Genomic DNA, 14,664 nt, shown 5'->3' with positions numbered 1-14,664 from the left:
CTTTTCTTCTCTCACTGCCATATCTTTCCTTTACTTTTCCTCTCCGGGAGGAGTAACGACGATGGAGAAAAGCCTAGGTAGATCGAAGGAAGGAAGAAAGAAAGAAAGAGAGAAAGAAAGAAGGGAAGGGAAGGGAAGGGAAGGGGAGGGGAGGGGAGGGGAGGGGAGGGGAGGCGAGGCAGGAGGCAGGAGGGGAGTTTCGAGGCGGATAAACCGAGACCGCACGCCGCGCTTGGTACGGGGTAATGGAGCATTTAGCAGGTGCTTAATGCTACCTAACATACCTGCTAGTGCCCGCATGCTCCCCCCCTCCTCCCTCCTCCCCCACCCTCTTCCCCCTCTCTCCTCCCCCCTCCTCCTCCTTCCCCTCCGCCTCCTTCCCCTCCCCCTCCTTCCCCTCCCCCCCTTCATTTTCTCCCTCCTCCTATCTCTTCCCCCCCTTTTCCCATTTCTTTTCCCCCTTCTCCCTTCCCTCCATCCTCCCCCCTCCCTTCCCAGTACCCTGTCGATACCCCCCGCGTGCTTGCCCGGTGGTTTTCATGTTCGCGAGGGAGCGTATTAATGCGAGTCTGGCGTCTGCACCATGTTGCTTCCCGGGGGTTTCCTGCGTCTTTGCGGTGGGTAGGAGGGGAGGGGGGGAAGGGGAAGGGGAAGGAGAAGGAGAAGGATAAAGAGAAGGAGAAGGGGAAGGGGATGGTGATAGGAAGAGGGGAAGGAATGAAAGGGGATCATTGGGGGCGAAGAGCAGGGGAAGGGGAAGGGGAAGGAGAAGGGAGGGGAAGGAATATGCTGATAGGAAGGGATGAAAGGAGATCGTTGGGGGTGAAGGGGAGGTGAAGGGAAGGGGTGAAAGGGGATCCTAAGGGGTGAAGGGAAGAGGGATGCTTATAGGGTGACGGAAGGGGGAATGGGGTAAGATGAGAGAGGATAGAACAAGAATAAAAGGAGAGCGGGAATGGGAATGAGAATGTCAGAATGACAGGAGAGCCGTAGTTGTGTGTATTCTTAAAGTGGTGGTGGTGATCTGTACTTTAGCAACCGTCTGTATTAACTGGTTAGTACAAATACACAAATAGTTGATTTTAGTAATTGGTTATATATATTCGTTGAATGTCCTTCTAAGGTAACCTGTCTTTGTATCTTCGATCTTGGTGAAAGAATAATAATCTCCCCCCCCCACCCCCACCCCCTCTGGTTTCTTGCTTTCTCCTAACATAAGTTGCCTAAGTTGCCCTAATTTACCTTATTTGATAAATGTTAAAATTCCCCTTAAGACTCTCCCCTCTTTCCCCCCCCCTCATTTCCGTTTCGAGATAATGGGTCATACTTTCGTATCTTTGACCTTAATCGAAGAACAGTGACTTCCCCTCTGACCGTCCGCGCACATAACGGGAAGAGCATTTTCCCCTCTTCGTACCTTCTTCAGGTGAAGGGCAATTTATTTTCCCATTCCGTTTGTGTTCGAGCTGGATGGGAAAAAACGATTCCACTTTCTTTAAATGAAAATAATTTTTCTCTTATATATTATATATATATATATATATAATATATATATATATATATATATATATATATATATATATATATATATATAAGGTATTTCTATCTCTTAAAAAAGAAGAAGAAAAAAACTAACGGACCCCTCTCTTTCCCCTCACAGACATACTCCGGCCTCTTCTGCGTGGTGGTGAACCCCTACCGCCGCCTGCCCATCTACACGGAGAAGGTCATCGAGATGTACAAGGGCAAGAAGCGCCACGAGATGCCGCCGCACGTCTTCGCCATCACAGACTGCGCCTACAGGTCCATGTTGCAAGGTAGGTGTCACGGGGCGTTCGGTTCGACGGGCGGCTGGGCTTGTCGTTTCAGATTTTTGTGCGCGGGTGTGTGTGTGTGTGTTCATTCCTTCGTTCCATTATCCCCTCATATTCTCTCTTTCTGCTCCTCCCCCTTGCGCCTGATCTCATCCTCCCTTCCTTCTCTTCTCATCTTCCCTCCCCTTCTCACCCTCCCTCCTTCCCTTCCTCTCTCGTCTCGCCCTCCCTCCTTCCCTTTCTCCCTCTCTTCCTCCTCTTTTCATCTTCCCTCCCTTTCTCACCCTCCCTCCCTCCCTTCCCCCTTTCTCACCCTCCCTCCCCTTCTCACCTCCCTCCCCTCCCACCCTCCCCCCCTCCTCACCCTCCCTCCCCTCCTCACCCTCCCTCCCCTCCTCACCTCCCTCCCCTCTCACCTCTTTCCCTCCTCACCCTCCCTCCCCTTCTCACCCCCCTCCCCTTCTCACCCTCCCTCCCCTTCTCACCCTCCCTCCCCTTCTCACCCTCCCTTCCCTCCTCACCCTCCCTCCCCTTCTCACCCTCCCTTCCCCTTCTCACCCTCCTTCCCTTCCTCACTCCCTCTTGTAAAACAAGAGTCAAGAACGCGAATGAACGGCCCACTTTGAGACTCCAATTACGATGGTATAAAAAGACCCTGATAACAAGGCTGTAGAACCTTAGTTGCCGATGCCCCCCCCCCCCCCCTCTCTCTCTCTCTCTCTTCTTTCTTTCTTTCTTTCTTTCTTTCTTTCTTCTTTCTTTTTTTCTTCTTCTTTTTTTTCTCTCTCTCTCTCTCTCTCTCTCTCTCTCTCTCTCTCTCTCTCTCTCTCTCTCTCTTTCTTTTTCTCTTTCTCTTTCTCTTTCTCTTTCTCTTTCTCTCTCTCTCTCTCTCTCTCTCTCTCTCTCTCTCTCTCTCTCTCTCTCTCTCTCTCTCTCTCTCTCCCTCTCTCCCTCTCCCTCTCCCCCTCCCTCCCCCTCCCCCTCCCTCCCCCCCACCTCCCTTTTTTCTTTCCTTCCTTCCTTCCTTTCCTCCATTCTTCCTTATTCTCCTCCTCCTCCCCCACCCCCTACCATCCGTTACCCCCCCCCCCCTCTTCGGCTCCACTCCCATTCGACCCCCTGGTATTTCCGGGTGTTGGCCTGGTTGCAAGAAAAGCCGTGACGTCATAGTTCCAGTTTGTGTACATTTGGCGCTTCTTTGTCGAACGGTCAGGGAGGAAGGGAGACAGGGAGGGAGGGAGGGTGGGTGGGTGGCTAGATGGGGGGGAATGAGGGTGGATGGGTGGGTGGGTGGCTAGGTGGGGAGGGAGAAGAGAGTGGGGGAGGCTTGGAAGAACGGAGGTAAGGGAGGGAAGAAAAGTGATTGGGAGGGAGGGAAGGTGGAAGGAAGGAAGGAAGTAGTGGAAGGGTGTAAGGGAGGGAAGGACAGTGAGCAGGAGGGTAGGATAGAGGGAAGAAGAATGGGAGGGAGGAAGAGGGAGAGAAGGGGGAATGGAAGGAGGGAGGTGTAGAGGAAGGGGGGGGTGTAGGAAGGTAGAGACGAAGGGAGGCGAGGAGAAATTTAGGGCGTGGTAGACAGGGAGATAATTAGGTAGATAGGCAAGGGAGAATTTGAGGTATGGAGGCCTGGGTGGCGAAAAAAGAAGAGGTGGCAGAGAGGACATGGGCGCGGGAGAAGGGAGGCGGGGAATCAGGAAGGAAGGGAGATAGCGAAGCAGGAAGGAAGGAAGATAGGGAGGCAGGAGGGAAAAAAAAAGTTAAGGAAGCTGATAGGTACATGGAGAGCGACCAAGGGATGGAGATAGGGGAGAATGGAGGGAGGGAGGGAAGGGGAAAAAAGTTGTCAAAACAGAGAAGGACAAGGAAGAGAAAGAAGAGGGAGAATGAAGAACTGGAGACGAAATGAGAGAGAGAGAGAATGAGAGAGAGAGACGTGGATAAATGAGGAAGAAGAGAGGAAATGAGTAGAAAAGTCAGGCGAAAGTGAATGGCAACAATGATGCAGAGGAGAATGAGCAATATGACAGACGAGAGAGGGGGCGGTATGTGCTAACGTGCACCCCATCGATTAGAAGAACTGTGCGTCTTAAGTGAAGTCATTATCTCGCAATATAATGTATCTCTCTCTCTCTCTCTCTCTCTCTCTCTCTCTCTCTCTCTCTCTCTCTCTCTCTCTCTCTCTCTCTCTCTCTCTCTCTCTCTACCGGTTTTCGCATTTGCACATCTTGCACACAGGGATCGTGGGTGTGGCTGGGACCCGACCTGCTTAAGTGGCGGGTCGCTTACTCCGAGGTAGCTTTGATTAATCGGTCTTGTCATCGGCCGACTGGGCACTCGGCTCATAGGACTTCGGCCAGCCACGCACGCACGCACGCACGCACGCACGACTCTTGATTTTGTGGGAAATGAAACTCCCGAAGTACATGACTGAAGGAGATATCTTGCTTTTTTATTGTCTCCGAAAATTTTGTTCTGCGTGAAGGCTAAAGTAATGAAATTCTAGTTATCTTTGACAAGTTGCAAAACCGTCATTACCGTGATTTGTTAATAATGGTATATGCTTATTAAAAGAAAAGCGTAGGGGTTTTGTGAATTATTATTATTATTTTTTTTTTCATTACTTTTTTTTTCATTTCGGCATTTGCTCACTAGAAGGAGATATATGCTAATTATAATAAAGTAAATGATAATTACATGGCTTTTATTCAGTAAAAGTAGCATGACTCTGGTCTCTCCAGCGGTCTCGGCCGTTTAATCTGACTCGGGTTGACCTAGCACAGGTTGCGGGGGGAGGGGAGAGGAGAGAAAGAAATCGCTTTCTCTTTAACCTGTATCAGGAGAGCCGGAAGTGTTGAGGATTTGTCTTGGGGAGTCGAGGCGTGTTGGTGGTTGTATTTATTATTTAGTTATTATTATTATTTTTTTAATTAATTAATTTTTTTTTATAGAATCTATCCGAAGTCTTGAGAATTATTATTATTATTATTATTATTATTATTATTATTATTTAAGAAACCAGAAGCGCTAGGAATCTGTGAAGTGTCTGAGAATTTAGTTTTGAAAGAATTTCTTCGGTCTTGATTTTTTTTAGAATTTATCCGGTGTTAAGAATTTGACATGCGATGCGTCTTTGAGGTCTTCAGATGCCTTTGAGAATTTGTCCGGAAATCTTGAATTTGAGGTCTTACTCGGGTAGGGAGTTCATTGAGAAAGGTCGGAGAAGTCAACTGTTGAATTGGAGGGGGAGGGGAGGGGGGAGGGTGGTGGGGAGGGGGTGATGGTGGGAGGGGAAGGGGAGGAGAGGGGAGAGGAGAGCTTGGGATGGTGGTGGTGGTGGTGAGAGGTAGCGAGGATGGGGAGGGAGCTATGGTAGAGAAGGGAGGGGGAGATGGGAGGATGTTGGGGATGGTGGGGGAATGTAAGGGAGGTGGTGATGGTGGGATGGTGGTGGGTGGGGGAGGGCAAGTGGTTGTAGTTTCGTTTGCGGATGTCTTCTGCAATGTTATCAGATGTACTGTGTCCCCCGTGGCCGTTTGCTTGTGGGCAATAGATTTTCCCTCTCCTTGTGTGCTCGTCTGTCTGTCTTTCGTTCTGTCACATGGTTTCATTCTCTTGTCTCTCCTTTCTCTCGTCTCTTTCTTTCTTCTCTCTCCCTCTTCTCTCTTTCTCTCCTCTCTCCTCTTTCTCTCTCCTCTCCCTCCCTCTCCCCTCTCCCTCCTTTTATTAATTCATACTTTAATTAATTTATTTCCAACACCATCTCTTTCTCCTTCTGAATAATTTCTGAGATGGATGGAGTAAGGGAGATATTAAAAGATTGATATATACGTATAAAGGGATAGAGAAGTGAAGGGATAGATAGCGCGTGTGCCTGTGAGTGTGTCTGCTTTCCAAATTTGGTTGTGTCAGCGTGTTGACTAGTTCGTGTTCCCGGCTCATCGAAGTAGCAAGGTAGGCCTACAGAAGCATCTCTGCTGTGAATACTGATCGATCGATAGATATGCGGTCGAGATGAATAGATATAGCCATTTGGTCAAGCGATCGGTGAGACATGAATAATGGAACGATGAGAGACGGATCAAGAAGTCGTATCGAGAAACTGAATGGAGGAAGATTTCCTTGCGTTATCGCGAATATAAAGTAAGAGTGAAGTGTTGTATGTATTGTGAAGGTACGGCGTTGTTGTGTAGTTCATGGTACAGTTACAGTTGTATAGTACGGGAGTGGAGAGTTGTGAAACATGTAATTTATTTTACAGTTTAAAGTTGTCGCAGTACAGGAATAAAGTCTCAGTTTGTAAATAGTTGTAAGCGCACTTTGGTGTGTGTAGTTTATAGTGCAGAAAAAGTCGTCTTTACGTTTATTGCATCATTGCGTGCTAGTATCGAGTACGAGGTACGAAGTAGGATGCTAATTTGCACTTGCACTTATTTATGCAGTGTTGCAAAGATTCGCAGAAGCCACATGGTAAGGGGACCCATGTGGTAGAGATAGTACAGATTTCTTTCACTTATTTTATATGATTTGGCGTATTGTTACGAAGAGGTGATGGCGTGAGTGTTTTATCTTTCATAGCTTGATAGAAGGAAGTCTTAGTAGAATTTTTTTCTTAAGGTGTTTGACATGTAGCAAATGCTGTTCTCAGGTTGTCTCGTGTGGTGTGAGTGCTAGGAACGCATCTCCGGGCACCTGCTGTGGCCTAATAAGGGCTAAAGGACTGTCGCTACACCGCTGTTCTGTGGGCTGTTCTATGGGCCGAGACGCCGCTACGCATACCTGTTCCCTTTAAACACGTTGCCCCGCCGGCTCCTTTCTCTCTGCTTCGGGTTTCCTCTTTTCATTCTCCCCTTTCCTTTTTGTCTTTCTCTTCCCTTTCTCCCTTTCTTGGGTCTTTCTCCTCTTTTTCTCCCTTTCTTTCTGCTGTTTTTTCCTCCCTTTTCTCTCTTCCTTTCTTTCTTCTGCCGTTTTTCTTTTTTTCTTTCTTGCCTTCTCTCTCTCTCTTCTTCTTCTTCTTCTTCTTCTTCTTCTTCTTCTTCTTCTTTTGTGTGTGTGTATATGTGTAGTGGTTATTTTATATTTATATGTATGAATTTACACATAAGGATATACAATGCTAATGATAGATAAATATATAGGTAAATAAGATGGATAGTAATGATTGAGATATAAAAACATAAATAAAATGATGAATGAAAAAAATAGGGTACATGTAATAAGTATGAATATCTAAATGATAATGATTGATGAACAATAATTATGAAATAACTAAGTGGCAATTAAATCAGCGCCTCTGCTCAAATGACTAAATGATAACGATAGATGAATAATGATAATCATGAAATAACTAGAGATATGAAGTAACGCTTGGTTTCTTGATATCCATCCGTCCTTTCGGTCAAATAGATGTCTCCTCTTCCTCCCTCCCTCCACCTCTATCTCCATCTCCATCTCCATCTCCATCTCCATCTCCATCTCCATCTCCATCTCCATCTCCATCTCCACCTCCCTCCTCCTCCTCCTCCTCCTCCTCCTCCTCCTCCTCCTCCTCCTCCTCCTCCTCCTCCTCCTCCTTCTCCTCCTCCTCCTTCCTTCTCCTCCTCCTCCTCCCCCCCCCTCCTCCTCCTCCTCCTCCTCCTCCTCCTCCTCCTCCTCCTCCTCCTCCTCCTCCCCTCCTCCTCCTCCTCCTCCTCCTCCTCCTCCTCCTCCTCCTCCTCCTCCTCCTCCTCCTCCTCCTCCTCCTCCTCTCCCCCCCCCCCCCCCGTTCGTTCGTAGCGGAGCAGATTGTCTTGTATGGGGTAAAGTTGTCTAGGGGACTTGTCATGCACCGTCACAGTGGCAGCGTAATTATCTTTGACAGGCATTATCATGGAAATAAGGGAGCGATTAAAACTGTAAGGAAACAGCTGGCTCTCTTTTTTTAAGCAAGGGGTGGAGAAGTAGTGGCATTTTCGTCTGCTTGACTATTTTTCTTTTTCTTCTTCGTTTTTGGATAGACTTTCTTTGCCATTGCACGAGCCTATCTGAAATGCGGCGCGATGCGCCGTAGAGTTGTACGCGAGCAGAACAATATTATTTTATGCACATCACGTTGATCTGGAATTTGGAAAAGATTTTTCAGCGCGATTGTTGTTTACGTCCCTTGTTTCTGGGGCATTTTATCTGCCCAAGCTCATTCCAAGTCGCCCGGAATGCAAATTGGCAGATAAGTACCCTCATGTAATTGTTTTTACTTTTTCTATCCTTTTTTTTCATTCTGCTTTTTTGTTCCGTCATGTCAGCTCCTGACCTGGAACGCGTTAAAATCCCCTCTAGAGGAAGAGAGAGAGGAGAGGGAGAGAGAGGAGAGGGAGAGAGAGGAGAGGGAGAGGGAGAGAGAGGATAGGGGGAGAGAGGAGAGGGAGAGAGGAGAGAGAGGAGAAGAGGAAGAGGGAGAGAGAGGAGAGGGAGAGAGAAGAGAGGGAGAAGGAGAGGAGAGAGAGAGAGGGAGAGGAGAGGGAGAGGAGGAGAGGTGAGAGAGAAGAGGGAGAGGAAGGAGAGTAGGAGAGAGATGGGTAGAGAGAGAGAAAAGATGGGAGTAGAAAGAGAGGGAGAGAAGGAGGAGAGAGAAATAGTGGAAGAGAAGAGCGAGAGAAAAGAGAGGAAAGAAGAGAGAGGAATAAGACGAGGCGAAAGCAGTAGGAGAGAAAAGGGATGCGAGAGAAAAAGGAAGAAAAGAGGAGAGAGAAAGGAGGAGAGAGAAGAGAGAGAGATGAAAGAGAGGAGAGAAAGAGAGGATTAGAAGAGACAGCTCAGAGGAAAGAAAGAGCACGAGAAGAAGGGAGGTGCGCTAAATAGACCGAGACAAAAATCGACCGGTAGCTTTCCCCCTCTCGACTACCTGAGAGAGCCGCAGCTTTACTCGCTACAATAACAGGCGATTTCTAAGGCCCGACGTAACCTCCGCCCCCGCCTTAGCTCTACCTTTAAAGAGCCGGCTTCCCTCATCTACCTCTACCAGCATTTGTCTCCGCGCGAATCCCCTCCCCACCTGTTGATTCCCTTTCCATTTACCTCCTCTCTCTCTTCCTGTCAGCCTTTCTCCTTCCATCCCTTCCCCGCTCCCCTCCTCTCCCCTCACTCTTCTCCTCCTTCTTTCTTCCCCCATGCTCTACCTTCAACCACTCTTCCTTTCTCCCTTTCTTCGCCCCTTCCCCTTTTCCTTTTCTCTTCCTCTCTCCTTCCACCCTCCCCTTCCCCTTCCTTCTCCCTTCTCCCTCTTTTCTTCCCCCCTTCCTTCCTTCTTCCTCCTTTCCCTCCTTCCTTCCTTCCCCGTCCTTCCTCCTCCCCCCTTCTCTCGTCCTCTCCCCTTTCTCTTCTCCATCTTCCTCCCCTCCTTCCCTCGCCCTCTTCCCTCTCTCTTTCCCATCTTCCTCCCCTTCCCCTTCCTCTTTTTCCTCCCCTCTCCCCTTCCCCTTCCTCTTTTTCCTCCCCTCTCCCTCCTCCCCCTCCCCACAATTCTTCCTGCCGATCCCCCCCCCTCCCGATCCGCCTAAGTGGCATCTCGCTGCATTTAATTCCCTCACTGATTGGCGTTTATGCGATCTGCCAAATTTGTAGCTGAGTTTTCTCGCGCTGTTCGGTGAGGGGGGATTAAGGCCTTGCGGTTGGTTGATTGGTTGATAAGTTGGGGGGTTGAATGGTTGGGTGGTTGGGCGGTGTGGCGGTTGGTTGGCCGGTGGGCTGGTTGAGTGGTTGAGTAATTGGGTAGTTGGTTGGTCGGGAGAGGCATAATAGATAATTAATCGGCGATATATATATATATATATATATATATATATATATATATATATATATATATATATATATATATATACATGTATATGTACATGTACATGTACATGTACATGTACATACATACATACATTTATACATTTCTCTCTCTCTCTCTCTCTCTCTCTCTCTCACTCTCTCTCTCTCTCTCTCTCCCTCCCTCCCTCCCTCCCTCCCTCCCTCCCTCCCTCCCTCTTCCTCTTTCGTTTTAAGCAAAAATCGTAAATTTCTACTCCCCTCCCCCCCTCCCCCCGTGTCAGTCGCAAGAGAGAGCGGCACTCACGACGGACGTGGCAGTGATCTCTTTCGGTTTCAGTTGGAGATTAGCTTGTTCGAAAACTGGTCTTAATCGGGTAATTTAGTCCCCCCTCCCCCCTTACTCTTTTTTTTTTCGATTGCTTTTTAATCGTATTTTTCACCTTGAGGTGCATTTTCCCCCTTCGTATTTTCATCTTTGTATTTTTTCCTATATTTTTGGCTCCTTTTTGTATATTTTCGTATGCTTATTCGCACTTTTAGCCCCCGTCGTGTTTTCTGTATATTCTTTCTTCTTTCGCAGATTTTTTTTTCGCTCTTTTACTAAGGCCGTAAAGCCCTCTTTCGTCAGGTTCGGCGAGCCCCGCCACTCACGCCGGAGATGGTGAAGAAGGTGGTGGTCCGTTTTAGGAGAGATTAGCTTATGTGCAAACTGGTCTTAATCGTCGAATGTTGTGTTTTGTGTTTTAACTTTTTTTTCCCCTTTTTTTTTGCTCATTCGTTTCGTTTTATTTTATTTATTTATTTATTTATTTATTTTTTATTTATTTATTTGCTTATTTTCTTATTTTTAGTCGCAACAGAAACCGTTGTAGTTTATTAGTTTGTGGTGTATATGGGGGATTCGGATTTTTTTTTTATATAAATATTAGGAATAATTAGTAAGAGGTTCGACGACGATGATCCCACGAGAGGACAAGGGCGCAAAGGGAGGGTCGAGTAAGGGAGGTCCTCCATCCCCTCCCCCCTTCCCTCACACCCCCACCCCCTTCCAAAGGACGCCTCTTGCATCCCCCCCCTTCTCTCACACACCCCACCCCCCACCACCCTTTCAAAGGACGCCTCTGGCATCCCTCCCCCTCCTTCACACCCCCCTCCCCCACCCCCCACCACCCTTCCAAGGGACGCCTCTTGAACCGTGACGCGCCTGGAAGGAAGAGGGCGGAGTGTGGAGGGGGGGGGGCGACCGTCCTGGCAAGAGGCTCCTGATAAGGGATTAGAGGGGGAGGGGGGGGTTAGGGGTTAGTGGTGAAAGGGAGAAAGGGGAGAGGTGCATGAAAGAGGAGGATGAGGAAGAGGAGCGAGCGAGAGAGAGGATGAGGGTGATATGGTGAAGGGGAAGAGTATTTGTTGTCTTTGTCTATATATCTATGTCTGTCTGTCATTCTCTCAGAGGACGAAAAGCGAGCGAAACGAAACTCCTCTGATAGATTGAGAAGATGCTCCGGCCAGCGTGTCATTTCCCGGTCATATCGCATGTCACTCCGCCGTCGCGACTGTTGATGTGCTGTGATGTGCTGTGACGTCATGTAATGCGATGAAGGCTTGTGGCGGCGATCGCGGCGACGGAGAGATAAGCAGGAAATCGACAGCAATTTTTTTCCCCCCTCGGCATCGCGTGTTGTCTGTCATGAGAGATGATGGCGGTTTGAGTTGAGCCACTTTTGATGGCGTGGATTTCCTTTCCCGGTGGGTTTTCGTGCGTTTTCCTCTTCGGTTGTTAGTCTTCCTTTGATGGAGAGGAAGTTGCGTATTTATGTTCTCCTTTTTGGATGAGAGATCATGTCAGTTTGTACTGTTGAAGTCACTCGTTGGAAGAGTACATCCGTTCGTAAGTAACGCACGCACTCACTCACGCACTCACTCACTCACTCTCCTTCCCCCTCTCCCTCTCCCACCCCTTTCTTCTCTCCCTAGCACACACCTTACCTGTGCCCATACCCTATGATTATCTACTACAGGTGAAATTAGGTGTTGGTGCATATGCTTAACGCCCTGTATTTACACGAGCTAATACCGGAGCATCGCCGCTTATGCCTAATGCTAATAAGTCACTTAGGCCTTTGGGTGCCATGTAATGGGGATGGTAATGGAGAGGGACCGCCCTCGCCCTTTCCCCTTCGCTCCTTGACCTCACCCTCCTCAGTATTACTTTTTTTCTTCTTTTATATCTTCTCTCTTGTTTCGCCTTTCTTTCTTTTTTTTATTATTATTATTTTTCTTCTTTTCCCCTTTATTTTTTCTTCCTTCTCGTGGGCGAATTCAAGAGGCGTTCGGGAGCGTGGAAGGGCGTGCGGAGAGGCGCTTGATGGGGCGGTTCTCCTTCTGGGGCGGCGTGACCACGGGTGTTCCGAGGAGAGGATTGGGGCGAAGGTAGGAAAGGGAAGGGAGACGGAGGAGGAGGAAGGGTGAGGGGAAAGGAGGAGGAAGGGTGAGGGAAAGAGGGGAAGGTGAGGGAGAAGGAGTGAGGAAGGGTAGGGAAGATAGGGAGGAGAAGGGTGAAAGTAGGAAAAGGGAATGATGAAGAAGAAGGAAGAGGGAAAGAAGGTAGAGAGAGGAAGAGTAGGAAGGAAGAATGAAAAAAGAGGAAATGAGGAGAGAAGAGAGAGCAGAAGAATGAAGGAAAAGTAGTGAGAAGAGATAAAAGAGGAAGAAGAGAATGGGGAAAAAAGAAGGTAGAGATTGGAGAATAAGAAAGAGAGGAAGAAATGACGAAAGAAAGATAAAATAAGATAAGTAGAGATGGATAGGCATGCGCTGAGTGAGATTAGAGGTTTCCTTGGAATGCGGGAAGCATTGCGCCCGAGGATGGGGTTTGGATGGGCTTTCGTGCATCGGCTTGCATGCAACGTTGCAGGCACGGTGATATCTGGTTGCAATGTTTGTGCGTAGCTTTGTATTTTGCATTTGAGATTAAAAGAGTTAGCGTTGAGGGTTGATGACGTAATTAAAAGTGTAGGAAAGTAAATTTAGTTACGATTCCGCTCAGATATTTGATGTTTGTAGACATGCGCACGTACACACAAGCACATGCGCACACAAGCATGCGCACACGCACACGCAATTATACGCACACACGCAATCACACGCACACGCAATTATACGCACACACGCAATCACACGCACACACAATCACGCACAACAAGCACACGCACACACAATCCGCACAACAAGCACACGCACACACAAGCACACTACAGGCATACACACGCACACTCGCAAGCAGACACGCTCTCTCGCTCGTACGCACGCACGCCCACACGCTTACGAGTTTTACACATTTAGATGTAAATTATATTTATCGATGCAAAAACTAACCACTTTGAGGAGGAAGGAAGGGACCTGCTCGTCATAACTATGCTAATTGAGCGACCTGGAGGCAAGCTTTCACTGGGTGCTCGTGCAGGCAGAAAGGTGCAGTCGAGGCTCGCTCTCGCTCTCGCTCTCCTCTCTCTCTCTCTCTCGTCTTTCTCGCTCCCTTCTCTCTCGCTCTTCTTCTCTATCTTCTCTCTCATCTCTCTCTCTCTCTCTCTCTCTCTCTCTCTCTCTCTATCTCTATCTCGCTCTCTCTCTCTCGTTCTTTTTATCTCTACCGCCTTTCTCTCGCCTTTTTTCTATTTTTCTTTCTCCTTTATCTTTTTCTTTTTTTCTTTCTATTTCTGTCTCTCTTTCCATCTTTGTCTCTTTGTCTCGCCCCATCCTTTTTCATTCTCATTGCTACTCCCTCTCCCTTTCTCCCCTCTTTCTCTTTCTATTTCCTTTCCAGTCCTGCCACTCCTAGCAACAGTATTCTTACCCCCCTCCCCCCTCCCGTGGAAGAAGGAACGCCTACATCCCCGCCCCCCGCCCCCTCCTCCCCCACCTCTTTCGAAGATGCTGAAGAAACACGCCTTATTCCCCTCTCCTGTCCACTTCTCTCCTCTCCTTCCTCCCCACCTCTTTTCTTTCCCTCCCTTCCTTCCCACCTCTTCTCTTTCCCTCCCTTCCTTCCCACCTCTTCTCTTTCCCTCCCTTCCTTCCCACCTCTTCTCTCCTTCAACCTGCTCTTCACTCCTCTCCCAACGTCCCTTTCTCCTCCTCTCACTTCCTGCTCCTCAAAGGCCTTCTCCCCCTCTCCCCTCTCCCTCTCCCCTCCCCTCTCCCCTCACCACTTTTCTCTCCCCATTACTCTTATTCCGTTTCCCCTTTCCCTTCACCCTCTCTACATCCCTCTTCCCTCCTCTCATGCCTTCTGCCTCCCCCCCCCCCACAACTTTCCCCTCGTTTTCCTCTCCCTTAGCCCTCTCAGCATCCCTTCTCCCTCCGTACCACTTTCCTCCTCCACCCCCCTCCCCACCCCTGGGCGCCGGGGAGGCTACACATACCAAGCTATAAATAGCCAGTCTCCGTACGAGACGGTCCCGGCGGCGGCTCCGCCTCTTGACCGCTGTCGTCATCGCCTCTCTGGCTCTCGCTTTCTGTCTGCTGTCTGTTTGTTTGTCTGTCTCTGTCTGTTTGTCTGTCTCTGTCTGTCTGTTTGTCTGTTTCTGTCTCTGTCTCTATCGCTGTCTCTTTCTCTTTCTCTGTCTGTCTGTTTGTCTCTTTCTCTGTCTGTCTATTTCTCTCTTCCTCCTTCCCTCCCCTCTTCCTCTCTACCCCTCTCCCTCCCTCCTTTCCTTTGTTTCTCCTATCTATTTCTATATATCTTTTCTCTCTTTTTCCCTTTCTCCCTCTCTCCCTCTCCCTCTAGTCCACTATCGGTGGTTAAGAAGATCATTGAGTGCGCGGTGGGTGGGGCTATGAAGAAGAGGGGAGGGGGGGACGTTGGTGTATCCTGGTACGGTTAGGATAAGTAGCAACAGTTCGACTGTGCTCCTGACGTAGGTGGCACTTCTTTGGTGGCGCCCTCTCTCTCTCCTCTCCTCTCCTCTCCTCTCCTCTCCTCTCCTCTCCTCTCCTCTCCTCTCCTCTCCTCTCCTCTCCTCTCCTCTCCTCTCCTCTCCTCTCCTCTCCTCTCCTCTCCTCT

General features: G+C 48.7%; 1 protein-coding gene across 1 annotated transcript in view; it reads left to right on the top strand.

Annotated features, from left to right (window-relative positions):
* Positions 1–1,660: 1,660 nt before the first annotated feature.
* The window catches only part of LOC119595078 (myosin heavy chain, non-muscle-like), a gene marked incomplete at its 5' end in the record, with an annotated part of 102,725 nt that continues 89,721 nt past the window's right edge, over positions 1,661–14,664 (top strand). Inside the window, 1 exon segment of the mRNA XM_037944223.1 lies at positions 1,661–1,817. Within this exon segment, the coding sequence (XP_037800151.1) occupies positions 1,661–1,817 (157 nt within the window).

Source organism: Penaeus monodon, chromosome 35 (assembly GCF_015228065.2).
Source record: "Penaeus monodon isolate SGIC_2016 chromosome 35, NSTDA_Pmon_1, whole genome shotgun sequence".
Lineage (NCBI taxonomy): Eukaryota > Metazoa > Arthropoda > Malacostraca > Decapoda > Penaeidae > Penaeus > Penaeus monodon.
The sequence above is the reverse complement of the archived record's forward strand: the minus strand, read 5'-3'. Positions and strand labels throughout refer to the sequence as shown.